We start from the raw sequence: 27,986 nt of genomic DNA on the forward strand, positions 1-27,986 counted from the left end.
CGGCGGCCGAGGCTCCGGGCACCCGCGCGGCTCCGGGTGGTGGAGCGGAGATCCCGGCGCGGCCAGGTAGGAACCCCCGCGGGGCGGCGGCGGGGGAGCGGGGCTGCGGCGGGAGGGGCGCGGCGGGGGCGGGGAGGAGGCGCCGGGCCCCGCCCCTCGTGCTCGCGGCTGCCCGCGGCCCCCCCGCCCACCTCGGGCCCCCGCCGGGGGGAGGGGGCGCCGAGTCCCCGCCCCTCGGCCCCGGGCCTTCCTCCCGGCGCTCAGCACCCCGCGCCGTGCGACCCGCTCCTTTCCCGCCGCTCGGCGTCCTCGCGACCGCCCGCCAGCGGCCCCCGGGGTTCGCCTCCCCTTGGGCCAGCCGCGCTCCTTGTTCGTCCCACAGGTTCCTTCCGGAGCGAGCTGGAGCCTGTGCGCCCGGCCGCCTCGGGGTAGGGGCACAGCCGGGAGGAGCACGGGGTGAGTCTGGCGGAGGCCGGCGCGGCGGCGGGAGAGCCCAGGACCATTCTTCTGCGTCTTGGTGTCACCGGTGCTCCGCGCAGTGGGGCTGGCTCCATGTTTGCGGAACGAATGAATCATTACTCTCCTTGTCCCCTAACGAAGGAGGACTTTTTGAGGTCCACGTGCTGCAGAGCACGTTGGGGGGGGGGCCTCCCGAGCCAGGGCTGTCCAGTCCTACATAGCAGAGACCCGACTCTCTCTCGTTTCCCCACCTCCTCTCTACACTCGGTTCTGGGGGATGCTCCCTTCAGTTTGGGATGCGGGGGAGGTGGGGAAGGAGGGAGCTTGGAAGCCCAGACAGGTGCTTGTGAAGGACAAGAGATTTGAGTAGAGCCTCTTAGAAGGTGACAGGGCGCGGGGGACGCTGCAGGAGAGCGAGCACCCTCCGTCAGGCAGGGGCCACTTCGTACCTTTGAGACCAGCCTGGAAAGGCCACCAGAGTGTGGATTCTGACCTGCAAGCCGCTAACTCCTCCCAGCCTCTGCTTCTTCATCAGTAAAATGGGGATATTAGCATCCATGCTTCAGGGCTTTGTGCACATTAAGAAAAGTGTCATATGAAACCACCTGGCGTAATGCTTGGCACATCCAGGCTACTAGCAAATCTTAGTTTTCTTTCTTTGCTCTCTGAAAAACAAAATGAGCAGAGACTTATTTGTTCCCATGTCCTCTGTCCCCAAATTGGCCACGGACCAGCAGGTGTGCAAGCAGTGTTTGTTGAATGAATATACTCCATGGAGCTGCTACACCGCTTACCCTCCTTCTCCCAGAATCCGCAGGCAGAGCCCTGGAGCTGACCAGCACAGACATGCCCGTGCTGTCCGAGGACTCCGGTGAGTGCCTGTCCTGGGCTGGGTGTGCCCAGAGTGCTGAAGAGGGAGCCTGCCCAGCAGCCCCAGGCTGGAGAGAAAGCAGGTCCCTGCCAGCATTGGCTTGCAGGAGCTGCCCTGCCCGCAAGCCCTGGGAATGAGAGCCTGGGGAGAGACTGTCCACATGGCCGAGTCCACTCGGGGTTCCACGGGGCGGGAAGTACCCATTGCACTGGCTATACTTCGTGGTTCGTACACTCTCCTCAGGTTTGCATGAAACCCTGGCACTGTTGACTTCTCAGCTGAGACCTGACTCCAACCACAAGGAAGAAATGGGCTTCCTGAGGGATGTTTTCAGTGAGAAAAGCCTCAGTTATTTAATGAAGGTAAAGCCTCATTTCATCCCATCTGCTGAGGGATTCTAGAGGTTTTCCTACCTGGCTGAGGCCTGTGAAGTTCATCTTAACCATTCGCTGCCCTGGGACCAGTCTTCGTTAGCCCGCTATGAATGGCTATCCTTTCCGCTGACCCATCGGCGACCCACTCTACACCCATCCCACAGTCAAGAGCGGGCTGTGAGGTCTCCAGGGTACCCCTGGGCAGCTGACTTGAGAGGCCCTGGTCTGAAATTGGCTGTCTTTGCAGATTCACGAGAAGCTTCGCTATTACGAGAGGCAAAGTCCAACTCCTGTTCTACACAGCGCTATGGCTCTTGCTGAGGATGTAAGCCCTTGATTTTTTTCTTATGGTGTTAGCCCCAGTCCCTACTCCATAGGGCTCCTTCATCTTGCCTGTCACCATCGCTTAGCCTCAGGGACATAGGGGCTCTGAGTCCAAAGGTGAAGAGACATCTCCTTCCCTTCTCTGGCTCTTCCTTGGGCCCCTTAATGGGCAGGAAGAAACTTATGAGCCTTGCACTGGGCCAAGGGACACAGGGACATGATGACGCCTGCTTACTGTGTGTTCCCGAGAAAGTCTGTTCCCCCTGCTGTGAAATGAGAGCATTTGGATCAGATCAGCAGTTCCCAAACTCTTGAGGCCTGGTGATATGAAGGTCAAACAATCACCTTGTACCATGCTTTGGGGAGGCCCCATGTGAAGTCCTGGGGTCAGGTGACTTGCAGCATGTCCCTGCTTCCTGGCTCAGGGCTTTCATTTTTAAAAAGAATGCTTCCTATCTCTTGTGGCCCTGGCCTCTGTGTTGCATGGTTTGGGAAGAGCTGTCCCAGTTGAATGCTGAGGCCAGCTCCAGAATAAATTTCCCTAATGCCAAGAGATGGCCTGGTGAGGCAAGGGTGCAGCCTGTGAGTGCACATCTCTCCTTTCTCCCCTATTCGATGACGTGATTAGGAGCATGTTAGGCTGTCAGGCTCCTGGCCTTAGCACTGCCTTTCCTACCAGCTCTGGAACCTGCCACAGGTCATTCAACTGCTCTGAGCCTCAGTTTTTTCATCTGTGGAATAGCACAGTGGTGAGGGCAACAGATAATAGAGCCACATAAGCCCAGGCTCAAATCCTAACTTTTCAACCTTAGGCAGAAGATATTTAATATCTCTTGTGTAATCCTTGTCTGCCAAATGGCAAAATACCAGTACTTGCCAGGTTAAGTTCACTGTGAGATTTAGATGGAAAGGTCCACATAAAGCAGATGGCACATAGTAAGGGCTTAATAGGTTGGCTCCTGGTAGGAGGACCTTACTGAGCTACTTAGGCTCTTCTGATCCCTGCCGTGACTTCCCTGAGAGCGTCAGTCCTGGGGTGGCTGAGGTTCTGATGCTCTCCTGGGCGCTGTCACAGTTCCTGTGAGGGCCCTTGGGTCTGCGCTTAGGGGTCAGGGTTCTCCCCGGGTCACTCCCTCCCATCAGGCTCACGGCACCTACAGCCATGTGTGGTGTTCTGTCTCATTCGTCCACAGGTGATGGAGGAGCTGCAGGCCGCTTCTGTGCACAGCGACGAGAGGGAGCTGCTCCAGCTGCTGTCCACCCCCCACCTCAGGGTAGTCCCGCAGTCCCTGCTTGCCCATGCAGCTCGTGTCCTCCCCGGCTAAAGAAGGGAGACTTCTGAGTGAGGGGTCCTAAGGGCCAGTGTCTGGGAGGTGGCTTCTATGGCGTGAGATCCAAGACCCCCAAAATCACTGCCCGGCCAAGGTCCCCCCACGATCCCTGTGAGCTTCATTTCTCTTGCTTTCCTGACAGGCCATGCTCATGGTACACGATACAGTGGCCCAAAAGAATTTTGACCCTGTTCTTCCCCCTCTGCCTGATAACATTGATGAGGATTTTGATGAGGAATCAGTGAAGATAGTCCGCCTGGTGAAGAACAAGGAACCCCTGGTATGTGACCCACCTCTCTTTCCCCAGCCCCTCCTTGTACCACTCTCCCACCCACCCAGAAAACTGGGAACAGAGCCCTCCTGAAGTCCTCAGAGTGAGTGATGGCAGCTTTGTCAGGGCTGCCATGGTCCCCGTGGCACCTTTGTGTGCAGGGTACTTCTTTCCCTGGGTGTATACAAGCCTCACTTGACTGTGGCCAAGCTCCTTTGTGCAATAAACAACCTGTGCAGCTGTACAGGGCAGCCCTGATCATCATGTTCCGAATCAGAGATTGGCAGACAGTGGTCCAAGGGCCAAACCCAGCTGACTGTCGGCTTTTGTAAATAAAGTTTTACCGGCACATGGCCATGCCTGTTCATTTATGTATTGTCTGTGGCTGCTTCTGCATTGCAATGGCAGTGTGGAGTAGTTACCACGGAGACAGTGTGGCCTTCAAAGCCTAAAATATTTACATTTGGCCCTTTACAGAAGAGTGTGCCAAATCCTGCTCTGAATCCTGCGGAAGCATGGGGCAGCAGCCTTTCTTCTCCCCAGCTGACAGATTGTTATCATTTTGGTCCTAGTGCAGCATTGATTTACCAAGCAAAGGGACAAGATTGTTTATTAGATGGAGGAAGTGGAGGAAGTCCAGAGAGTTGAGCATTTGCCCCAGAGAATGCCACAGCTGGCGTTCTTTCACCAAGTGCCCTCAGCTAAACCACTTCTGCAGATGGAAGAGGCTCTCTCTTCTCCCTCTGCTCCCCCCCACCCCGAAAAATGGAGCAGAGATTCATTGCCTCGGCAGATGTCTGTGTGCCAGGCACTGTGCTGGGCACTGGCAGATCAGAGGTGATTAAGACTTAATCCTTGCCCTCTGGGAGGTCACAGGAGAGTGGCAGGGGTTTCCTGGAAGAGATGATGCCCAGGCTGAATTCCAAGAAAAGGAACAAGTTTTCCAGAAGGAAAAGAGAGAGGAAGGGTACCCCACACAGTAGAACTACCTGAGCAAAATCATGGTAAGGGAACCAATGTGGTGTATTTGTTCACAGAGAGTCCCGTTCCCCTGCCTTGGTTCTTAAGTTCAGCCAAGAAAGAATTCAGAACCAGACTCTAGAACAGGCAAAGTTTTAATAGCAGTTTAAGTGAAAAGACACTTTAGAGACAGAAGGGTGGGCAGTCCCAGAGATGGCAGCTGCCCTGGGAGGTCACGGTTGTTTTTTCCTTTTTATATTTGGGATAGGTTATGGGTCATAGCTAGGGTGGTTGCTGACTGACGTTGCAGCTGATCATCCAAGGGACTTCTGTTGACTGGGAGCAGGAGTTGTGGGCCCCATATGGTCCTTGTCTGACCGTCATGGCAACCATTCTGGGGATGGGAGGAGGAAGGATGGGGAAAGGGGTTAAAACCACAATGTATATGTATCATAATGAAGCTATAAAGCTATAGGTTACTGTAAGGCAGTGGTCATGGGGAAGAATACAGGTACATCCCCTGGGGTTTGTCCTGCCCATTTGGAACTTGGCCTCAACTCTTTTATCAGTCGGAAAGCACTTATTTGCTGCTCATATCTAGCTAACTGCCTACTCTATCAAATTCGGGGAGCTCTGGGCTTCCTGGTGTGGATGAGAATGCCAAGTTTGTGGTTAGGAGTGACAGAGGTGGGGCTGGACCATAGCCCATGCAGAGTGTCATAGTTTGTTCCTAAAGTCAGTGGGGGGCCATTGTAAGGTATTTTTTTTTAAAAGAGCTTGTTTATTTATTTTATAAAGAGAGAGAGAACATGAGGGAAAAGGCAGAGGGAGGAGATAGAGAATTTCAAACAGACTTTCCATTGAATGCAGAGCCCGATGGGAGGCTCAAGCCCAGGACCCATGAGATTATGACCTGAGCTGAAACCAGGAGTTGGATGAATGCTTAACCGACTGAGTCACCCAGGTACCCCCATTGTAAGGTTTTAAGTAAGAAATAACATGATCAGGGTAGCCCCGGTGGCATAGCGGTTTGGCACTGCCTTCAGCCCAGGGCATAATCCTGGAGACCTGAGATCGAGTCCCACATCAGGCTGCATGGAGCCTGCTTCTCCCTCTGCCTGTGTGTGTCTCTGCCTCTCTCTCACTGTCTCTCATGAATAAATAAATAAAATCTTAAAAAAAAAAAAGAAATAACATGATCAGGTTTGAAGTTTAGAAAGATCGCCCTAGCTGCTGAACAGAAAGTGGCTTGGAGGGTAAGGCCAGAAGCAGAGGACAGATTTGAAGGTAGGGGACCAGACAGGTGGATGTCCAGAAAGAGAGCTTGACTTAGGCCTGTGGGAATAGGGGAGAGAAATCCAAGAAGTAGTTCAGAAAAAAATTAATGTCACTTTGTGACTGCCCTGGATTGGGCAGGAGTCTGGGGGGATGCCTAGGATAGGGCCCAGGTGTCCGGCTGGGACGACTAGGTGGGCACTGCAGCCATCATTCAAGGGAGGGGATAAGGAGGAGCTCACGTCCTATCGAATTCATAAGTGGAGACATCCAGGAAATGGAAGGATTATTTTTTCAGAGATACAGACTGGCTGCTGCCAGCATCTGGGAGGGGTTAAAATCATACCTGAGAAGTCAAGACCACATGGGTAGAGCAGACAGTAAGGCAAGAAGGGGAGTAGGGCCAAATCCTGGCCCTTGAATCAGGATTTGAAAGGAAGATAGAGGAGGACCTGGCCATGGAGACACATCGTCTCTGGGAAGACCCAGGAGAGAGGGCCGTCAGCAGGTCCTAGGCCAAGAGAGGATCCTAAAGTGAGAGCTGGCAAGAGGCAGACAGGCAGGAGGTAGAGGCAAGAAGGCTGAGGCTGGGTGGGAGCCGGCAGCTGGTGGCTGGTGTTCTTGAGGTTGCAGGTGGCAGTGACTGGTAGGGCAGGAAGCAGAGAGAGCAGGTGCTTGCTCAGAAGGAGCAGAGACTGGTGGCTGCTGGATGCGGGGAGGGGAGGCTCTTTACTCATGAGGGGGACGTGATAATATTCTTGGAGTCAGGAAAAGGAACCAGCAGAGAGGGGGCATTGAGACTGCCAGAGGGGGAAGGAGAGGACAGGAGGACCTAGATGGGAAGAGCCCCTCTGCTGAGAGCAGGAAAGGGAGCACAGGATGGACAGAGATGCCGGAAAGTTGTAGGTCTAGGGGGAAAGATGCTGTGGGGCTCTTGGTTGATGATTTCTTTTTGCAGCAGTATTAGTCCTACGGACTTCAAATAGGTGGCCTGAATGAAGTTAATAACAAGTGTGCTGATACGTTTGCAGTAACAACCAATCATAAAAGGTTAACATTTATTGAGCGTTTACTGCATGTCCTTACTGTGTGCCCCATGATTGAGGCTTGCCTGCATTACCTGATAGAATGCTTGCACCAGCCCCGGGAGTTCAGTGCTGTCCCCCACCCCAGAGGAAATAGAGAAGATGAGGGGCTTCCTTGCTAAGGCTTCAGGCTTTCAGTAAATGACAGGTAGATTCAAACCCAAGGTCATCCAACATCAGAGCTCAGCGCTTCACCTGACTGCTGCCCTGCCTGCCACAGTTCCGCCTGCGGGGTGCACAAAATTGAGGGCTTGTTAGCATCCCTTGTCCTAGACATCATCTGTGCCATGCTCCTTGGACCGCGGCCTGGTCCCGAAGCTCTGGCTCATACATAATTTGTTCCCCTCGGCAGCCACAGAATGCCCGGTCTCCCGTGATTGGTTAAAGGTTGAGAATTTGCAGGCACGTCCTCTCCTCATTATTAAACATCTTTGCACAAGGCGAGGGCTGTGATATGCGAGACAAACACTGGACTCAGCCTCCCACAATCCTTTACTCTTTCCCAGCTGGGTGACCTCGGGGCTGCTGACCTTCTTTGAGCCCTTGTCCTTCGTCTCTGAAACAAGATTGTCACAGTGTCATTGTACTTTGTAAGGTGGGAATTGCTGTGCTGTGTTAACGTGAGATGCTGGTTTCACTGCGTCCTCAGCTCTGGGAAGGGCCCCATTGATCTGCTGTCTAGGGTGACAGACGGAGAGATAGGGAGGCTCTATTGGGTCCAGAGAGTTGGGGCCTGAGGTTTTGGGGCTGCTTCTTAGAAACCTACCTGCTCTGTCTCCAATGCAGGGTGCCACCATCCGGCGGGATGAGCACTCAGGGGCTGTGGTAGTGGCCCGAATCATGCGAGGGGGCGCAGCTGACCGGAGTGGTGAGTGGCGTCAGTGCTGGCCTGGTGCAGGTGATGGCCAGTGTGCCCCAGCCTTCCCTTTGCTTTGGCCACAAGTCTCCTTTCCTTCTCTCTGATTCCCTGTTTGGAATATGTTTTGCCTTCTGGGAATGGGGTGAGAATTTTCTTCTTCTCAAACCTGGTAGAAATTTCAGGCACAGAGAACTTTGGGGCTGATTAGAAGGGCTCTAGCACTGGCCTCGCCCAGGGCTATGGTCGTTAAGCCAACAGCAGGGGCTTGGCGGGGTTTCCTAACTGCAGAGCAGGGATGCCCTTCCCCACCACCCCTGTTGTCCCTATTACGGAGGGAAGGATGTTCACGGCCCAGATTTGTTTGGGTGGAAAACAGGTTGAGAATCAGTGTTGTGTGAAAAAACTACTCAGTTGGGAGGCAAACCTTCTGGTATAGAGAGGTGTTACCCCAGAAGTCTGGGGATCACTATTGTGGAGACCAGTGCTTCTCAAACAGTAACAAGCATCAAGAACCCTGAGCATCTTGTTAAAATGCAGATGCTGATTCAGCAGGTCTAGGGGTGAGTGGGGGTGGGGGCAAGATCCTGGACACCTGACTGCCTTCTGGCTGCTGCTGCTGCTGCTGCTGCTGCTGGGTATCACTTTGGCTAGCAACTACGGCTCAATGTGCAGAGATGCTTGTCTTGAAAGCAGAGGCCAGTGGACAGGTGTATTTAATTAATATTCTTGATGACATCTTTCTTCGTGCCTTTAAGTTTTCTTGTTAAGATTGGAGAAGGACAGCCTTAGAGTATGTCTGTTAGCCCAGGACCAGGAAGGTGAAGAGTGAATGATATTTGTAAAGAAGCAGAGGTTATAACCGAAGGAACCAGGTTTTCTATGTCAAAATAAGTGTGTTTGAACACAGGCTCCATTATTTCTTAGCAGAGTGGCGTGGGGAAGCCACACAATTTTTCTGGGGTCTCAGCTGCCTACTTGTAAACTGGGGATTTCACTGGGTGGTTTTGAGGTGGCGATGCTGAGTGAGGCACCCTGCACGCAGTAGGAGTCAGTCGGCCCCGAGCCCACCTGTGCCTTTTCTGCCTTGAGTCTGTCATAAGTGTGGCTGGTGGGTTCCTCCTGTGGGCGCCAGTGGTGCCCTGGCGCTGAGGCCCCTTCCTGTGCTGATGGGTAGCCCCTGTGTCTCCTAGGTCTGGTCCACGTTGGAGATGAGCTCCGAGAAGTGAATGGGATCGCGGTCCTGCATAAGCGCCCAGACGAAATCAGCCAGATACTGGTCCGTGCTGCCTGGGTGCTGGCGGGGGGTGGGATGGTGGGGTGTGGGATGCTGGGGTGTGGGTCTTTGGAGACCAAAGCAGGGCACCTGCAGGAACCAGGGAAAATTCTGGCTCAGTCTCTGTTTTCCTGAGGAGGCTGCAGGCAGGGTGACCTTGCAGCATGCCCAGTGTCAGGACCGGAGACAGGAAGAGTGACACTTCTAGGCCATCTGCCCCTCAGATCTCTTCAGCATAGCCCCAGTCCCTTTCCTGAGGACCCTTCTGGGACATCCCCTCTTCTAAAGGCCTGAGGAATATAGAATAAGAAGCTGCAGTACAGGGAGGCCCAAGAGCAGGGGCTTTGGGATCAGCAGGCCCTGGGTTCAAATCCTACCTCCACTACTCTCTAGTTGTACAGCCTCAGGTGAGTCATTAGGTCACCCTGGGTGTCACTTTCCTTTCCTGTGAAGAAGGAACAGGGATGGTTTCTCATCCAGTGCATGGTTATGATCAGGATATAAACATCCGGGACAGGATACAGCACTTCACACCTGTAAGGGAGTTCTAGGGTGTTCAGTGCTGGGATGCAACCACCAAAGCTCTTTTGGGTAGGACAAGTCAAGCTGCAGTGTAAAAAAAACTCAGTCACGGTTTTGTCTTCTTTATCCTCAGCAACCCCCCACCCCCCTGCATATAACACTCTTTGCTAACTTCCTATAGTTTGAGATGGGGGCAGAAATGGGCCGATCTGAAGACCGGAGGCCCCACTGTAGGGAGCCTTGGTTGCAGGCAGGTTTCTTTCATCTTCCTGCCTCTGCGGGCCTTTCCCTGGTCCTGAGCCCTGGCCTCCTCGTGCTCTAGGGGAGCGATGAGCCAGGGAGACTGTGGGGCGAGAGGTGCTCTCCCGGGCTGATGGCATTCTGCCTGGGGAGGGGGGGCCCACATGGGGGTGCAGGGACTGTGTTGGGTGGAAGGAGGGGAAGCCCTGGTAAGGTAAGAGTGGCCTAAGGTTGGAGAGCCCACCAGGGAAGATGGAAGCGGAGAGAGGGAAATGAAAGTGAACTCCGTTATTGAAACAACCTGAGAGAAGAGAAAGGAGGGTGGCCATTGGGGGCATTAGAGGGTCAGGAGGGACGGAAGGGTGGATTTCCATGTATGCGCTGTCCTTGGTGCACATTTGAAGTTCTGTGTCCCTTTGTCCCATGAAAATGCAGAACTTGCTTTTGGGTTTTGCTTTAGTTAATTCATGGGTGCCACTGTGAGAGGGCAGGGCCATAGAGGAGGTGGGGAGTCTGACTTCCTTCTGAACTCAAGTTTCCAGATCAGGGCAGGAAGGCTTGAATGCATCAAGAGTTACGTGTGGGAGGTCATAAGCTTCGAACTCTCCCCTTTCAGGCGCAGTCCCAGGGATCCATTACCCTGAAGATCATCCCAGCCACCCAAGAGGAAGACCGGTTAAAGGACAGCAAGGTAGGGCAGGGTTGAAGGTGAAGGAGGGCTTTGAAGCAGCCATGGGGGAGGAGATCCCACGTCTGGTCCTCCGAATGTGGGCTCAGTAGAGAACTGTAATTCAGTCACGCCATGATTCATTTATTTGTACCTGCCCCTTTCTAAACAGGATTTGACGTAGCTTACTAATAAAAGACAAGGTTATTTTAATTGAAATAGAAAATCAGGGCCATGCAGAGGAGAAGGTACCAAATGTGCTGGATTTGGGACCAATTAAGTAACTGCCATTTGCTTCATTCTTTGGTGAGCCTACCTTTTTTGGGCACCTCCTCTGTGCTGGGCACTCTGCCAGATGTGGAAGATGGGGACAGTTGGTAGCTTTGAGGACTCCTAGTTCAGAGGGAGGCTGGGGAGCAAGCGTTTCACTGCTATGTGATTAGCGCTAGTGGTTCGGAAAGATTTTGAGCAGGGTTATGGGCGCCCTGGAAAGTGTTGTGTAGGAGGGATGTTGGAAGCGAGGCTTGACAAAGGTGAAGGTGAGTAGGACTCCTTGGTGAAGAAGAGGTGGAAGGAAGTTCACGCAGAGGGCTCTGCATATATAGAAGTCAAAGGTGCAGAGAGGAGTACGTCTGGGGGGGTCGGTGAGAGAGAGCACTGTGGTCAGGTGTTAGAGGGGTTGTGCTGCAAGGTAGGCTAAGGCTATCTTCTGAACGGCCTTGAATGCACCATTAAGGATGTTGGCATAATCCTGGCCTGGTTTGGGGTCTCAGAGGCTGAACCTGAGACAAAGATTAGAGTGTAAGTAGTTCATTTGGAAATGACCCAGGGAGGGACGCCTGGGTGGCTCAGTGGTTGAGTGTCTGCCTTTGGCTCAGGGTGGGATCCTGGGATCCTGGACTGAGTCCCATTTTGGGCTCCCTGTGAGGAGCCTGCTTCTCCCTCTGCCTATGTCTCTGCCTCTCTCTGTGTGTCTCTCATGAATGAATGAATGAATGAATGAATGAATAAGGAAATGACCCAGGGAAACACCTGTATGGGAGTGGGGATGAGAAGGCAGTCGGTGCAGTCCGGTGAGTTACCACTGTGTAATCCTGCTGGAGAACTTAGGGACCCTGCAGAGACACATGCCTCCATCTTTTCACCCAAGAGCCGGCGGAGCTGGGAGATCTGTCCACCCCAAGTCTTGCCAAGCTGCATCCGGGGATTAATTCCCAGCAATCCCTATAGAGTGGGTTAGTGGAGCAGTGGCCAGTGGCCAGAGAAAGGCCTTGGACAAAGAGACGCCAGGGCTGGCTGCTGACAGTCTGGCTGGGTGCACTGAAGTGGTAAGGCCCCGAGGGATGTGGGAGCTCCCGGGAAGCCACGTGGGGGAGGGTAGAGTGGGTAGAGACTGGAGGTGGGGAGACCTGGCGGGAAGGCTGTTGTAAAAGCCTTGGTGAGGGGTTATTCTCACCCAAGCTGAGGTGGTGGGAAGGAAGATGAGAGAGGGCATTGCTTTGATTTCAAATAAATTTGGATCTGAACTTCCTGACAGCCAAGGCAGAAAGGAGAGGAAAGGCATGGCATACTTTTCATCAGGAAGAGGAGGGAAGCATGCCAATTTTTCAAGAAAGGTGATTCCCAGCCTTTGCCTCCCGGCACTAAATGCACAAGAGAAGGAACAGTCCAGCACTTGGCTCAGAGTGGATGTTGATAAGTATTTTGGCGAATGGGAATCAATAATGGACATTGTCTTTAATGTCAGACTTTTATAGCAAATGAAGACGTAGTCTTTATGTGACTGTTTCTTATTTGCACACTTTGATTGAATCCCAGAGCTTACATAACACAGACTCTTATCTGATGGAAGGTGGTTCATTCTTAGATGGGCTAATGAGATCTCCATAAGCAGCTTTTGCAGGTTCTAAGTTGATACAGGGAGAAAACTTGGTTTTCCTGGATAAGATGGGTAACGTCTCCCTTAGCCCATCCTTCCTAAATATTTCTTCTGAATCCGGAAGCTTGACCTGGGCTGGCCATTTAAGATTTTATTCTCTTCCCAGTGCCTGAGACCCTGATAACATCTGTGGCTTGAAGAGGGCATCTGTCCTCACAATATCTGGCCAGGAAGTTCTTACTATTGTCTAACTGTCTTTTCTGGTTGATACCTAAAAGGATGTGACTTGAATCTAAGAAAGCCCTCTGGCTTTCTTTTTCTTTCTTTCTGTTGTTAAAGTAATTGACCTCTAATGGCCTGGTAATAGAAATAAACAAAATAAATCCATCCACTGAGTTGTAGAACAAGGAAGTGTGACAAAATTCTGTGTCTTCCCACCATCTTCTCTAGAGGGGTGACATCAAGGTAAAGGGGAGAGTTGGGGGTTGTTTGAGTATATGGCAGATGAGGCAGGGTGAGCTGTAAAAAAAAAAATGTGGACGTCAATCACCCACTGAAAAGTGATGGTGAGAAGCCAGTAATGGTAGTTCTGTTGGTATTTGTGTCCTAATCAAAATGCCTAGATTGCTTATTTCACAGATGGTTGCTGACCTCATTAGGGACAGTTAGCACATCAAAAATAACATTTTAGCGAAAATTGTTCATTCATTTACATTTTGCTCTCAGGACGAGTCATTGCTTTGTGCATGCTGAGAGGCTGTTAGGAGGACAGCAGATTGGGTAAATAAGGAAACACTGAGGCCAGAAAGAGAAATTCAGATATAAGGCCCATCTCTTCATTTTCTGAACCTTGATGGATTTCCTGACTGTAGTTTCAAAATGGCTAAAGAACAAGAGGAAAACATGTGTCCTGTATCTCTTTCTTTCCTTTTTTTTAAAAAAAAGATTTATTTATTTATTTATTCATGATAGACATAGAGAGAGAGAGAATGAGAGAGGCAGAGACACAGGCAGAGGGAGAAACAGGCTCCATGCCAGGAGCCCGACGCGGGACCTGATCCCAGGACTCCAGGATCGCGCCCTGGGCCAAAGGCAGGCCCCAAACCACTGAGCCACCCAGGGATCCCCTGCCCTATATTTCTCATTAGCTCTCTGTGTTCTCGAGGCTGCTGCCCTGCCCTGACTGTGATTGATAGTTGTCATCTGGCCTTCGATGCGGCAGAGACACGTTTGTGCTCACACCCTCTCCAGGTGTTCATGCGTGCCCTCTTCCACTACAACCCGCGGGAGGACCGGGCCATCCCCTGCCAGGAGGCAGGCCTGCCCTTCCAGCGCAGGCAGGTCCTGGAGGTGGTGAGCCAGGACGATCCCACATGGTGGCAAGCCAAACGAGTAGGTGACACCAACCTCCGAGCTGGCCTCATCCCCTCCAAGCAGTTCCAGGAAAGGTGGGTCTGGGATGTGTGGTAAGGGGGTGGTTTTACAGTGGCTAGAGGCATGGGAACACGACAGAGCCCCAGATCTCTGCTGCCACAGCTGGAATGGCATGCGGGGTGGGGGGAGGGGTGTTGTTCAGAAGGTACCAGTCACTCTGGTGTTGGGTCTTCTTGTGCTCTAACCAGCAGCGATAGCGGTTTGAGAGCAAAATAAATGTATGGAATTCTGTGTCACTAAGTGAGTATATGTTTTATAATACGTACTTAATGAAAGCTGAAAAATCAAAATACAGAAGAGGAAGACGAGGGAAAGCAAATTCGCCAAGTCTCACCACTATTGAGGCAGTATGATTTATGTCCTTCCTGTGCCTTTATGGGAGTCGTACACATAGATCGGAAGTCATGCTTCTTGTGCGGGTATCACCTAACATCGTGACTTAACATTTCTCACATTATTACCTAGTCTTTACTGTGTGGTTTTTTAATAGCTAGGTAATATTTTATCAGAAAACAGACCATTCACTCCTGGCCAGCAAGTATGCTTTCTGCCCCCCTCTATCCCCAGAGCTGACAGTGTAGCAGGAAAGTCACACGTGGTTCAGATGAACACTTTCTTTTCTTTTTTCAATTTTTAAGAAAAGATTTTATTTACTTCTTTGCAAGAGACTGAGTGAGCACAAGTGGGGGGGAGGAGCAGAGGGAGAGGGAGAAGCAGGGAACCCAATGTGGAGCTGGATCCCAGGACCCTGGGATCATGGCCTGAGCCAAAGGCAGGTGTTCAACTGACTGAGCCACCCAGGTGCCCCTAGGCCAATGCTTTCTATAAATGTGATGGGCGCTGGGGAGGAGGACACCGTGCTCTGTGAAGTCGTACCATAGGAGGGTTGCCCCTTATCCGGGTGTGCACGGAGGCATCTTTGAGGAAGGTCATACCCAAGTGACTTCACTCCTTCCCTGTGGCTGTACTTTTAAGTTGTTTGCGCTGTTCCACTGGTACAATGTAATAACCACCTTGCACGTTAGACTGTTCCTCATATTTCACATTATTTCCTTAGGATAGATTTCTAAAAGTCTAAGTGCTGGCTCAGGGTGTGGCAGTTATGACTGTATTACCTCCCCTGAGGTTTGTAGCTTTCTTCCATCTTTTGGGTTGTGGAACTCAGTAGAGACAGACTTCAGGGCTTGGTCTGTTTCAGTGGCCCTCTGGACGCAGTCCCCAGGCCAGGCAAGGCAGCATGCCCTGGGAACTTGTTTGAAATGCAAACCCTTGGGCCCTGCCCCAGACCTGCTGAGTCAGAAATTCCAGGGGAAGACCCTGGGCTCTGTGTTCCAATAGATATTCCAGATGATTCCGAGGTGCCAAAGTCTGAAAACCCTTGCCCTATTTCCTCAGGAACCTCGGACCCACATGCATCTTGAGCTTCACGGGTCTTGGGGGAAAGCTCTGTAGCTGCATTTAAATGTGGAACTCCAGATACCTCTAAGAGCCCTGAGTGTTTTCTCAGATCTGAGATGAGGCCATGGTACCTGCTTCTCCACACTGATGGCCAAATTGGATATGTGCCAGGCTGAGCTCTCCGATGTGGGGGAGAAGGGTGCTAAATTAGCATCACTTTGGCCCTCGCTCTCTTCTGGGAGATGCTGTGCTATCTTCCTGCTTCCTTGGAGATGGGGAGGCCAGGTCAAGTGTGAAGAAGAGGCCTCCCTTCCTTGAGAACCAGTCCTAGGAAAATAAAGACCAATCGCCAACATGGCAGAGGCCATATACCTGTGTGTGACCGTCTTGGGCTGGATGAGCTTCTTTCTCCTAGAGCAAGAGACTTGGTTTCTTCCTCCCTGTGAGCTTCTGTGAAAGTAACTCTCCTCATGGAAACTTACTGTGAAGGAGGGAGGCCCTTGGAATGCCAGACTGTACCCATTTGTGCAATCCAGGCCTTGGTTTCCCTGAGTTTTCCAGAAAGTTCTTTCTGACTGGTTTTATCCCCAAGCTCATGAGCCTGCCTGTCTCCTTGTGTCCCCACAGGCGACTAAGCTACCGGAGAGCTACCGGCACCCTGCCAAGCCCCCAGAACCTCAGGAAGCCTCCTTGTGAGTTGATGGGCAGGGAAGCACTTCAGTGAGAGCTCGGGGTTAGGACTCAGGGGCTTCGTGCCCTGAAGAAGCAAGTGCTGGACTGGAGAGTCACCGGGGGTCCTTCTGAGCTGGCAGGTCTCCAGAGGAGGGAGGGGATGAGGAGGGGGTAAGGAGGGGAAATGGGGGTAGGTCGGGGGGAGGGAGCTATTTCTTGGAGAGAAGTTACTCTATTTGGGACCCATAGATGGTCCTGGGGGGCATGTTAAACACCTCTTCCAAAATTGTGTGTAAAGCATATGAGCGTGTGTGTGTGTATGTCTGAGAGAGTGTCTGTAGCCTTCATTAGATTTCCACGGGGCTCTCTGATCCTGACTATTTAAGAACCGCTGATGCTGGACAAGAGTGGAGAAGGCTGCGAGTGACTCTGTGTTAGCAGCCAAATTTGGCAAATAAAAATAAAGGATGCCCAGTTAAATTTGAATTTCAGGAAAATAACGAATGGGTTTTTAGTATAAGTATAACCCATACAATATTTGGGACATACTTATACTAAGAAGTTATTTGTTGTAAAAAAAAAAAAGAAAGAAAGAAAGAAAAAGTATTTGTTGTGTATCTGAAATTCAGATTTAACTTAGTGTCCTGTATTTTGTCTGGCAACCCTATCCTGTGTAGCGCCTGCCTTCAGAAGACACACTCACCTACCACTTTGCCATTTATCTATCTATCTATCTATCTCTATCTATCTATCATCCACTTTGCCTTTCAATCATCACAATGCAAAGTAGGAGAGTCAGGACATCCTCTTTTCCAACATGGGAAAATGAAGGCTCATGAGGTTGGGGGAGTGGGGCTGGGGTCAAGTTTTCAGAGGGCCAGTGCCCAGAGCCTCGAGGGTAGAGCCCTGTGTAGGGAAGAAGCTCCCTGTGATGTGGCCTCTCTGGCACAGGAGGGCTCAGAACCAAGTGAGGGTCCCAAATGAGTGTCAGGTGGCCAGACTACAGCTGACTGGCAGCCCTGCTCTGCACCGCTCCATCCTCTGGCACCTGCATTTACCCAGGCCCGTCTCAAACCCTGGAAAAGAAAGAACAGGTCTTGGCCCCACTGTGGGCATCCTAGAGTGAGCTGCTCCCCTGGATCGGGGCCACTGCCCAGGACTGCTCTTCCCGGCTTGCTCTCAAGTCCAAAGGGTTGCTCACAAAGTAGGCCTTGAGGCTGCTCCTGCCAGCGATGAGCTAGTTTGCTTCGGGCCACTAATGAGACACACACACAGGAACACTAATTAGAGCTGGTCTCGGTTTAATAATGCACCGCAGCTCAGATCACAGGTTTGTTGGAGAAAAGAAAGAGGGGACAGATGGAGGGCTCCTCACGCACACAAGGCTATGACTGCCTCTCAGCCACAGGGACTCCTGGTTCCCCTCCACTAATGCTCTTCCATCTGTCTTTTGTGCAAACCGCAGATGATCAGCCTTGTGACAAAGGTAGGCTGGTATCTATCCCCTGTGCATCCGGACAAGAACGTAGAATGTCTAGAGCTAGAGCTTGTTTTCCTCCCCCTGTGTCCTGAGTTGTGAAGAGCTGCAGGGGACAGGGCTCCTCACTGCCCACCTGGTACATGGGGCCCCACCTTTCCCGGACTCTGGCTGGGCCAACTGTGCTACAGGCTGGGTGGGAGGCAGGAGACAGGCAGGTGGGACAGAGTGCATGACTCTCCTTCTGCACTCCAATCCTGACCTAGAAGGGCCTGCGGGCCCAGGACCCTTGGCAGGGCCTGCAAAGTCTCTTTGGGGCCTCAGCAGAGAGAACTGAGTGAAACAGTAGGACTTGTTTTCTTAGGGAGCCAGGACGCGGCCTCTCTCCCGAGTCCCTGAGAGACATCGTCCCAGTGGGCTCCTCCTGGCCATCCCGGGGGCCAGGTGCTTTTGGGTCACAGTATGTGTTCAGCACGGCTCACTGGCTCCCTCTCTCTGTTTGGTTCCCAGAGGCCTGTGACTGTGAGGGGTACCTCAAAGGACACTATGTAGGTAAGTAGTAGGGGCTCGTCCCCAGTACTCCCCACCCCGAGGTGGGCTTCTGGACCAGGAGAAGGCAAAGGCAGAGTGATCTGAGCCCCAGCAACCCTTCAAGAGCAGCTGAGCCCGGGGGACCCACATTCCCCTTCAGTCTTGATCAGCCAGAGGAGGGGGCTGACCTACCCACACTTTAGGGTCCCCCCAACTTTCACCCAGCCCCTGGGAGCAGAGCTCTGGCAGGGAAGGGATACATTAACACCAATCCATTATCATCATGGTCTCGGCCATAATCTAGTCCGTGTGTGGCTGCCACCCAGCAATGGAGCCTTTTATCAGTCTCTACAGGTCTTGTGCTGCTTTTATTTTGCTTAGTCTTCTCAGAGGCCTTAGAGACTGGCTGAGATTTTTTTTTTTACCTTTCATTTCGAAGTAATTTCAAACTTACTAAAAAGGTGCCTGAATTGTACAAAGGGCTCTGATGCACCAGCTAACACTTTGCTGTATCTGCTTTGTCATCCCCTTTTTTACTTACACACAATTTCTTCCAGAGTTGTGTGATTCAGTAGTAGACATCGTGTCCCTTCACCCCTAAATGCCTCAGCATGAATTCCTAAGGACAGAGACGTTCTCTGGGAGAACGTTATTAAAATTCTGGGAATTGGGGATCCCTGGGTGGCGCAGCGGTTTAGTGCCTGCCTTTGGCCCAGGGCACGATCCTGGAGACCTGGGATCGAATCCCACGTCGGGCTCCCGGTGCATGGAGCCTGCTTCTCCCTCTGCCTATGTCTCTGCCTCTCTCTCTCTCTCTCTCTGTGACTATCATAAAAAAAAAATTCTGGGAATTTAATATGCATACCATTTTATCATCTATGACACTATTCATATTAAAATTTGGCCAGTTGCCCCAGTAGTGTCCTTGGAGCATTTTCCCTGATCTAAGATCCAGCCCAAGACCATACATTACATTTGTAGATTTGTATTCCCATTTCACAGATAAGGAAATTGAGGCTCAGAGAGGTGATGATTCACTCCAAGGTCAGCCACATCCTAAATAAAACAGTGACTGCAGGAGGTGGCACCTTGGTGGTGCAGTCAGTTGAGCATCTGACTTTTGGGTTAGGCTCAGGTCGTGACCTCAGGGTCAAGGGATGAACCTGTGTTGGCTCTGTGCTCAGCAGGGAGTCAGCTTAAGACTCTTTCTCCCTCTGCTCCTCCCCATGCTCTTTTTCTCTCTCTAAAAATAAGAAAATATCTTTAAATATAGCAGTTACCTTGAACCCTGATTTTGGGTGCTGGATGGTCACCTTTTCATCATTGTACTGTGCACCCTGATTAACCCCTTCCTATAGGAGGAGGTGGTTGGGAGAGGCCAGTGGGACTCGGCACCCTCCTTCCAGGTCAGCCAGGTGGAGAAAGTCTTTCCTGGGAGATCCTGGGACAAATGCCACAGTTCTCCCTTCCCTTCCCACAAAGCTGGCCTTCGGAGAAGCTTCCGACTGGGCCGAAGGGAAAGACTGGGAAGCCCCCAGGAAGGAAAGTCGTCTGTAGTGGCCGAGTCTCCAGAGCTGCTGACTTATGAGGAGGTAACCAGGTACCAGCACCAGCCTGGTGAACGGCCACGCCTGGTGGTTCTGATTGGTAGGTAATGTCGTGCATTTCCAGGGAGTGGGCTGGTTTCCTTCTGCACTGGTGGGGAGGGAGCTCAGCAGGGATCCTGGTCAGCCTTCCTTTTGTTTCCCAGGATCTCTGGGAGCCCGACTGCATGAGCTGAAGCAGAAGATGGTGGCAGAGAACCCACAGCACTTTGGTGTTGCTGTTCCACGTAAGGCGGCCTGCATGGGGGTTTTTGTGTTTGCACATGCGCGTGAATAGTTCACAGGGACTTGACTCTGCACATCCATCCTAATACTTGCTTTGCGTCTGAGGGACCGATGGGCACCGCCTGGTATAGGCAGATCATGGGACCTAAGCATGATAAGAAACCCAGTGTCAGTGGTCTACTAGGACCCTTTGAGGCAAAAGCTGGAGGACTGGTTGCCCAGTTCTTTCCTGGGGTGGGAGATGAGTCTCGAGCACATTACAGGCAAAGCAGCAACCTTAGCACACCACCAAAGGGCCATTGGCCCCAGATGGTCCCTGCCTTCTGCTTGGGTAAGAGAGAGCAGGTGAGAGAAGCCGAGAGTCCGGTGAGTGATACTGCTCGGACACATCCTTGTAGCTGGATTCCAGCCCATCAGAGTGGCTGGGCACCCTCCAGGGTACTCACACCTCTGCCAGTCCCCGAGTCTAGGAGCAGCTATGGATGTTGAGACCGAGTAGGCAGCAGGCCTTCGTTCTGGGTGTGATGAGGAGGAGGGGAATGAAGAAGAGTCTAGTAACTTGGGCAGCCCTCCCCATACCCTTGAGGAGGAAGATTAGCACCACCCTGTACTGCAGAGGAAGACCCTGGAGCTCAGAGAGGTTAGATAACATGCCCAGTGTCACACAGTTGGTAAGTGGAGCCAAGATTCAAACCCAGGCAGCCTGCCCAGTCCCGTGCTTAATGAGGCCACAGGAAGGGCCTCTCACCCTAGTGCCTAGTGCCTCTGTCCTTGGCTGTCCCTTCCCTTTCTGGGATCCTCTCTTCTTCCAGCCTCAGAGGGATGCAGTGTGGCCACCTGGTGGCCACTAGCAGGGAATGCTGTGGTGGCAGTAATAAGACCTTTCCAGAGATTTTTAAGGGCAGATACCAATCCTTTCTTTTACCCCTCTCCCCTGGACCTTGGAGTCCACAACCCAGTCTGTGGGTTGTCAGAATTGTCTTTCAGAGCCCTACCTAAAGTGGCAGGGATTGGAGGGAGGTGGCAGGGTTCAGGAAGCCATTCTAGCAGCATATCTCTGATGGACCCAGTAGGTAGGCTTCAGAGGGCCACTGCGTTCCAGGATGGGCTGAAGTAGGACATGTAGAAGTTGCTCACACATGGGTCCTTCAGAAGCCCCCAGACCCATTCCCTGGGGCAGGGGTTCATGGATGGTCAGGGCTTCCTGCCTCAGGCACCACATAGATAGGTGACTTCTCCCCCTTGCTTTTAGGAACTGAGAGAGTCAAGGAAAGCTTCTTGAGGCTTCCCACTTTAAAGAGGCAGTGACTTTTATCCTGGGTTTTAAAGCATAAATAGGAGTTTTCCAGGCAGATAAGAAAGGAATAGTTCTCTCTAAAGAGGGAACAATTTGTGCAAAGGGATGGAGGTGTGACCAGCATTAGGGACTAGGGAGATTAATGTGGATGATATGGGAAGAGATACTCATCTATGGTCTTTAGAATGTTATCAGTGGTGAATAAAAAGTTTTTAAGCAAGCGAATGACATGGTCAGAAGAGTGACCCTACCAGAGATGGGTCAGAAATAGAGCACAGAGCATCTCTAGGTGGTTCCCAAGGGCATGAAAATACTGTCCTTCAAGACCCCATCTGTTCTTTTGGAATGCTCTGGAAAAAAGCAGCGTGTTACTTCATGCGTGCTCTTGTTCTGTTAAGGACCTGGTTTCCCCCAGAAGTATGCATCTCCGTTCTATTGCAGAAATCAGTGGTGAGGGCACCTGGGTGGCTCAGTGGTTGAACATCTCGCTTTGGTTCAAGTCAGGATCCCTGGGGTCCTGGGATCGAGTCCTGCATCGGGCTCCCTGTGGGGAGCCTGCTTCTCCCTCTGCCTACGTCTCTGTCTCTCTCTGCCTCTCTCTCTCTGTGTCTCTCATAAATAAATAAAATCTTTAAAAAAATCAGTGGAGAAAACTTACAATTATTTGTATGAGAGCCAGCTTTCCTGGAACACATCTTGTCCATTACAGGACTGTCTGTCTTCATGTCTTTTCTCTCAAAATGAGAAGTAACTGAGTAAAGAATTAAAAACATACAGCAAGACTATCTGTACTTGGGGCCCCCGTGGCTCTCAGAAATGAAAACCACGAAGAAATCATAGGTTAGGACTGGGGATCCCTTCAGCAGCTCTGTAAAAGCCATATGACCCCAACAAAGCAGCATAGCGGGGTGGCTAAGGGCAAACGCTTGGCATGGGCCCACGCCCTGGCTCTGCCACCGCCGGCTCTGGGACCCCATCCATGGCGTTTGACCTCGCTGTACCTCAGTTTCCCCTCCTGCAAAGTGGGAGGCCTTCTTCTCCTACATCACGGAGTGTGCCTGCCTCACAGGGACACGGATGCATGGAAGCGATGGGTTCATCCACCGGGCCGCGCTGAACTCCGGAGAAGAATGGGGGTGCAGGCTTGCTGCTGTTCCCACGACCTGGGAGGTGACCTCTCCTTGCCTGCTTTCCCTTTCTTTCACAGATACCACCAGGCCCAGAAAGAGCCATGAGAAGGAAGGGGTCGAATATCACTTCGTCTCTAAGCAAGCATTCGAGGCCGACTTACATCACAACAAGTACGTGGGCTTGACAGCCAGCGGGCGCGCGGTACACTGCGGGTGGGTGCCCCGGTCCCCGGTTCCACCTGACCTCCTGGGAGGGCTTTCGGAAAGGGTGGGGGATGAGGGCGTGGGGTCGTGGTGGAAAGCCCATCCATCTTTCCAGGCTGACTTAGGCAGACTCAGGAACTAAAGGCCTGTGCCCTCTCGGTGATGTTTTAGGTTCCTGGAGCATGGTGAATATAAGGAAAATCTCTATGGAACCAGCCTGGATGCCATTCAGTCTGTGATGGCCAAAAACAAAGTGTGTTTGGTGGACGTGGAACCGGACGTGAGTTTCTGAGCCAGTTGGGCATTTTCTGTTGGCGCGATATATAAATGAGGGGAGGGGCACCCGGGTGGCTCAGTCAGTTAAACGTCCCACTCTTGATGTTGGCTCAGGGCATGACCTCAGGGTCCTGAGATCGAGATCCACGTCAGGTTTGCACTCAGTGGGGAGTCCGCTTGAGATTCGCTCCCTCTGCGCCTTTCCCCACTTGCTCTTTCTCAAAATAAAATAATAATAATAAATGAGGGGACTGTATATTTTACAGAACATTTGACCTCAGTAAGGATTTTTTTAGTCCAGAGTACTGGATGTTAAAATTTCCTTAGGCCTCCCTTTGAGAATCTAACGAAAGCTTTGAAATCTGCACGTCTATACACAAAACTGCCTTAACTGTAGGGTGCTCATAGACTTTCTGGTGGCCTGCAGACCTGGGATAGTAGCTTCTGCATGGAGTAGACCATACAGTAGTGGTAGCACCAACTGGTCAGTGGTGATGTGACAGGGAATTAGATGTCACTGCACAAGAGGATGCTGGGACTCAGCTCTCTGTATCAGGATACCACCCCCACACCACCAGGACAAGTAACATCAGTGGCTCAGGGAAATCAGCCAGGGAGGCGACCAGGAGAGCAGTTTGAAAGAGAAAAGGGAAGGAGACATGACCCTGTGAAAGTGCTTCAAATACATTTCCAGTCCTGCACACCCTGCCTGCTGTGTGTTTGACAGGGGCTCAACCATCTTTTTAACCTTGTCTTTGACAAAAACTTCTAAGCTTTGAACTCAGTCTGGGTTTTTTTTTTCCTCTATGAAACAGAGCTCTGATTTGATGCTATAAGCTGTAGGCTTCATTTAACAGAAGTTGGCTTGAAACAGATTCCAAAAAGCATATTATGTCTACAAAGGAAAACCCTCTCTCGTTTGGACTTAACTGGGGGTTGGTAATCAAAATTAAAAGTCTAAATTGCAAAATTTCATTTGAAAAGTGATTTTATTGATTCGCAGGGGAGGGGCGGTGGTGCACATTGTACATATAGCAGTTTAATGCTGGTGTTTCCAAATTGAGGCCCTTACATTCTAGATCATAGGCACTAATGAACAGGATGATTTGCATACTGAAAACCTTCTAAAGTCTTTACAGTGTGTTTCAAATGATTTCTTAGTCTCTTCATTTGCTTAGCAAACCTTTTCTTCTCTGAATATCATAAGGAGGCCTGTATAACAACACATATTTTGAATTAGTGTAGTCCAAAGTGAGGACGTTCGACTAAGAGATACACATTGAATTTTGCTGGCTCTTCTATCAGGGCTGGGCAGGTGGAGAAGGGCGTAAGAAGGTTAATTAGAGCTTTGGGGTCAGAGCTGAGATAGATGGCAACACTTGGAGCCAGGGCTTTGGAACATTCATTCTCAGCAAGTGGGCCTTTGGGGCCCAGCCAAGTCCAGTGTCAAAGTGGAGGAAAGGAAAATGAGCAGCTGGTCTGCCCAGTTGAAGTCCATTGTCATCAGACCATGTGATCGGGACCTTTGCCACTGAAGGTTATGTGATGAAGCACCCCATTACTGAACATTCAGAAAGTGTTTCATGATAAAACAGAATATGTGGGCAGCCTGGGTGGCTCAGTGGTTTAGCGCCGCCTTTGGCCCAGGGTGTGATCTTAGAGACCTGGGATTGAGTCCCACGTTGGGCTCCCTGCATGGAGCCTGCTTCTCCCTCTGCCTGTGTCTCTGCCTCTTTCTCTCTCTCTGCGTCACTCATGAATAAATAAATAAAATCTTTAAAAATGACTAAATAAAACAGAATATGTAATGTTTGTAAACTTTCTTTCTCAGGCACTGCAGCAACTGAGGACCGCAGAGTTCAAGCCCTATGTTATATTTGTAAAGCCCGCAATTCAGGAAAAGAGGAAGACGCCACCCGTGTCCCCAACTTGTGAGGACACAGCAACACCACTTGTAAGTTTAAAGTTGGTCATTTCTGAAGGCCTAATGGGGCCTATAACAGCAGCATAAAGGCACTAGTACCTTCTACACAGGCTGTCTTCCCATTTGCCTATTGGCCAGACTTAGATGGTCTCGTCACCAAAAAGCACTAGGATGCCTGAGTGGCTCAGTGGTTGAGTGTCTGCCTTTGGCTCAGACATTCCCAGGGTCCTGGAATCGAGTCCTGTATCAAGCTCCCTGTGGGGAGCCTCCTTCCCCCTCTGTCTACGTCTCTGCCTCTCTCTATGTGTCTCTCATGAATAAATAAATAATCTTTAAAAAAAAAGGCAGCACAAGGCAGGGCAGCTAAAATTTCCTCCCAATTCAGACAGGGATGGCTTTGCTTAGAATCCCCGCCCTTCACTCCTTCACATAAGGATCCTCCCAGATATAAGGGACATCTGTCAAAGACTTGATCACACTAATCTTTTGAATTCTCAGGCCCAACCCAAGTAAGTTTATAACTGAAACACCAACTTTGGATCCAGCAAGTAAATCCGACATGGGTAAAAGGACAGCATGGTGGGAGTCTTTCCTATGTGTTGTTCAGGACTGTGACTCTCTGGCTGGAGCCACAGGTGGTTGAGTTCCATCTTTACAGGTCAGGAGAGGAGTTCTGGGGATCCTGCCACCCCCACCGTTTTTTTAAAGTAGGCTCCAACAGAGGGCTTGAACTCACGACCCCGAGATTATGACCTGAGCTGAGATCACGACCTGAGCTGAGATCAAGAGTTGGATGCTTAACCGACTGAGCTACCCAGGCAACCCTGGTTCAGGGGATTTATGGCTGCAAAACTAATGTCATACATTTTACTCCATGAGAGATGTACTTGAGTTCCTTTAAGATGCAAATATTAGAAAGATTGAGGTGCTTAGTGGCAAAAATGTTTCTTCTATACTCCCTTAAATAGCTAAATGCTTCCAAGATGAACACTGTTGTGCCCCTCCAGAGGCAGGGGGCAGGTCTGTGGGAGGTGTTTGTGTAAGGTGGGGGTGGGGAGTGATGGAGGTGGGATTGAAGATCCAGGGACAGCCCCAGGACACTGCAGAGTGCTTTTGAGTATGAGAGGAGGGAGCCCTGTGAGAAAGAGTATGGATTTAGAAAGCTTCTCCTGACACCACCTACTTTTTCTCCTGGGAGAAAGAAGGAAGGAGAAGAAATGACTTCAGCCTTCTCTCCAGTCTCTCCCATCTTTGCTGAACTCTTTCCTAAGCCTTTAGAATCTGTCTTGTGACCCTGCAGGTGCTCTCACTAGAATAGGGATCTGAGGCTGATGGGCAACAGAGAAGAGAGGAAGAAATATTTTGGAATGTGGGTCTTTGGGGGAGGACAGCTCATGAGTGCTATAAAAGCACTGAGTCTCTGTAAGCACAAGAGGGAAGCCAGCAGGTACCAGGAAAGAGGTAGAAAGAGGTGGGTAAGTGCCAGAGATGAATTTCATTTTGTGATGATACTTCACCTGCCACTTGCCTTTTTCCCTCAAATCAAGTTAACCATCAGTCAACTACTGGATTGAGGTTCTGCTTTTTCAAGGTGTTTTTGAGTGAAGAAGCAAAAAAGGAAGCATCATGGGCTACCTGTCCTGGGGTGTCCGGGGTTAGGAAAGCAGTCTGAGGAAGGAAGTCGGGGGCCCCAGGGAAATGGGGTTATTTGGTCAGGATTGTCCCAGCACTTTTGTAACAAATAACTCCACTTTAATGATGGTACTAGAGTTGGGCTCTGGTGAGAGCAACTCTGAGGAGATGGCAAGTTCTACGTGATGAATTTAGGAGTCTTCAAGGGCATTTCTTACACTCCTGCTTTTCCCTGTAATTGATTCCAGAAATGCTTGCTTTGCTTATAGTTAATATAGTATTTGTAGTTTTCTGCTGTAATTACTTAACCAAATTGACACGTGACACTATAGTACCACTTCTTTGGAAGTATCTTCCACGTGGAAGTGTGATATTGACATATACGTACGCACAGATACAGAATCGGCATCTGCCCAAGGTGCATGTCATGGCTGAGGTTTACAGGTCCGTAGTGGATATTTTGAGAGGATGAACAAATGATTCTGTCTACTGCCTGGCAACATTTTTGGACGCATGATAGGGTGTTATCACCACACTCTGTTCTTGCGTGCACCATGGGTTATTCGTGGGCCCTACTCACCCACTCGTCACTTAAAAATTAGACATTGGAATGCTGCCCAAGTAAAAGACTGTAGGTTTATTATTTTGAGGGAGAACCACCCAGTTGCTCTGTAACTGCCCCTTGCCTTACAGGATGAGGAGCAGCAAGAGATGGCTGCCTCCGCTGCCTTCATAGACCAGTACTACGGGCACCTGGTGGACTCTGTGCTGGTGAAGCAGGACCTCCAGAGTGCACACAGCCAGCTCAGAGCGCTATTGGAGAAGCTGAGCAAGGACACTCACTGGGTACCTGTTAGTTGGGTCAGGTAACTGCATCCTAGAACATCTGGGTTGGAGGGGACCTGGAAGATCACCTAGTCCAGCCTCCCCCATGCTACCATCAAGGAATCTCATATGGAGAGGAGCAGAATTTTCCATAAACCCCACTGTCAAGAAGAATATATGTGTGAAGTCTCGTTTGTGATTGGTTTTTGTCTGTTGTTTTTCACTGCACTCCTTTGGAGCAGAACACATGAATGGAAAGGGGGCATATCACAAAATAAGACATTGCATCCCCCAAAGTATCACAGGCAAGTCAACCTGGATCCTTTGCACCGAAGTTAAGTAGCCACCGTCTTTTGAGGGTAGGGCTGGTAAATTTATACAGGTCCGCTTTGCAGAGATTATAAACAGAGTGATGCTTCATTTATTTAGTTTTGTTGGAAATAGAGTTGTCTTACCCACTGAGATTTTCCATGCAACTGAAGCTCCCCTGTCATCAAGCACTAAAATGTTGATTTTAACCTTTTCAATAGCGTTTGCTTGGCAGTAGAAAACTTGGTTCTCTGCCTTCTTAATTAGCAAGCACATGCAAACTTTTTCTGAAGACCGAGGCACACTTCACAATCATCATGAGTTATTGTGCTATCGTATGATACAGTGGTGTTTTCAAGGACTCTGGAGGAGTATAAAGGTGCTTGTCCCCTTTCTAAATACCCTCAGACTCATATCCTTGAGCCCTGGCTTTGCTTTGTTGTATTCCATCACTTGTCCCTTTTGTCCCCCTGACAAATGCCCTGGTTCTCACCACGGCTAAAGTTTACAATAAAATGCAATACGGCTCAAGAATGCAAAGAGGCTGCTTACACATTCCAAGCCCTTTCCCTCATGTTAAGAAAAGGGAGCCCTGTTAAGGGTGAAGCACCAGGGAGAAGATTTGCTGCCCATTTAGAAGTTTCCATTTTGCCTGCTC

The 27,986-nt window shown here is 50.8% G+C and overlaps 1 protein-coding gene across 3 annotated transcripts; it reads left to right on the forward strand.

The window, feature by feature from the left end:
- MPP3 (MAGUK p55 scaffold protein 3) lies at window positions 1-27,210 on the forward strand. Of its 3 annotated transcripts, none has more exons than XM_055335224.1 (20): window positions 1-66; window positions 383-456; window positions 1,197-1,330; window positions 1,574-1,692; window positions 1,952-2,029; window positions 3,222-3,302; window positions 3,502-3,639; window positions 7,737-7,818; window positions 9,000-9,085; window positions 10,461-10,535; window positions 13,642-13,838; window positions 15,850-15,914; window positions 17,360-17,380; window positions 17,882-17,923; window positions 19,385-19,549; window positions 19,653-19,733; window positions 22,236-22,329; window positions 22,534-22,642; window positions 24,470-24,592; window positions 26,888-27,210. In XM_055335224.1, exons 3-20 carry the CDS (start codon window positions 1,219-1,221, stop codon window positions 27,062-27,064), a joined length of 1,845 nt encoding a protein of 614 aa, XP_055191199.1. In that variant the 5' UTR covers window positions 1-66; window positions 383-456; window positions 1,197-1,218; the 3' UTR covers window positions 27,065-27,210. The 3 variants fall into 3 exon arrangements, with proteins under 3 accessions (XP_055191199.1, XP_055191216.1, XP_055191207.1); XM_055335241.1 differs by having other exon boundaries at window positions 7-66; window positions 1,268-1,330; XM_055335232.1 differs by lacking the exons at window positions 1-66; window positions 383-456 and having other exon boundaries at window positions 470-1,330.
- The last annotated feature ends 776 nt before the right edge of the window (window positions 27,211-27,986 follow it).

Source organism: Nyctereutes procyonoides, unplaced genomic scaffold (assembly GCF_905146905.1).
Source record: "Nyctereutes procyonoides isolate TBG_1078 unplaced genomic scaffold, NYPRO_anot_genome, whole genome shotgun sequence".
Taxonomy (NCBI): domain Eukaryota; kingdom Metazoa; phylum Chordata; class Mammalia; order Carnivora; family Canidae; genus Nyctereutes; species Nyctereutes procyonoides.

Excerpts from the sequence above, each read along its gene's own strand:
- MPP3 (XM_055335224.1), top strand. The coding sequence starts at position 1,219 with ATGAATATACTCCATGGAGCTGCTACACCGCTTACCCTCCTTCTCCCA. Across the intron at positions 2,030-3,221 it reads CTATGGCTCTTGCTGAGGAT|GTGATGGAGGAGCTGCAGGC; the intron begins GTAAGCCCTTGA and ends ATTCGTCCACAG. Across the intron at positions 10,536-13,641 it reads ACCGGTTAAAGGACAGCAAG|GTGTTCATGCGTGCCCTCTT; the intron begins GTAGGGCAGGGT and ends CACCCTCTCCAG.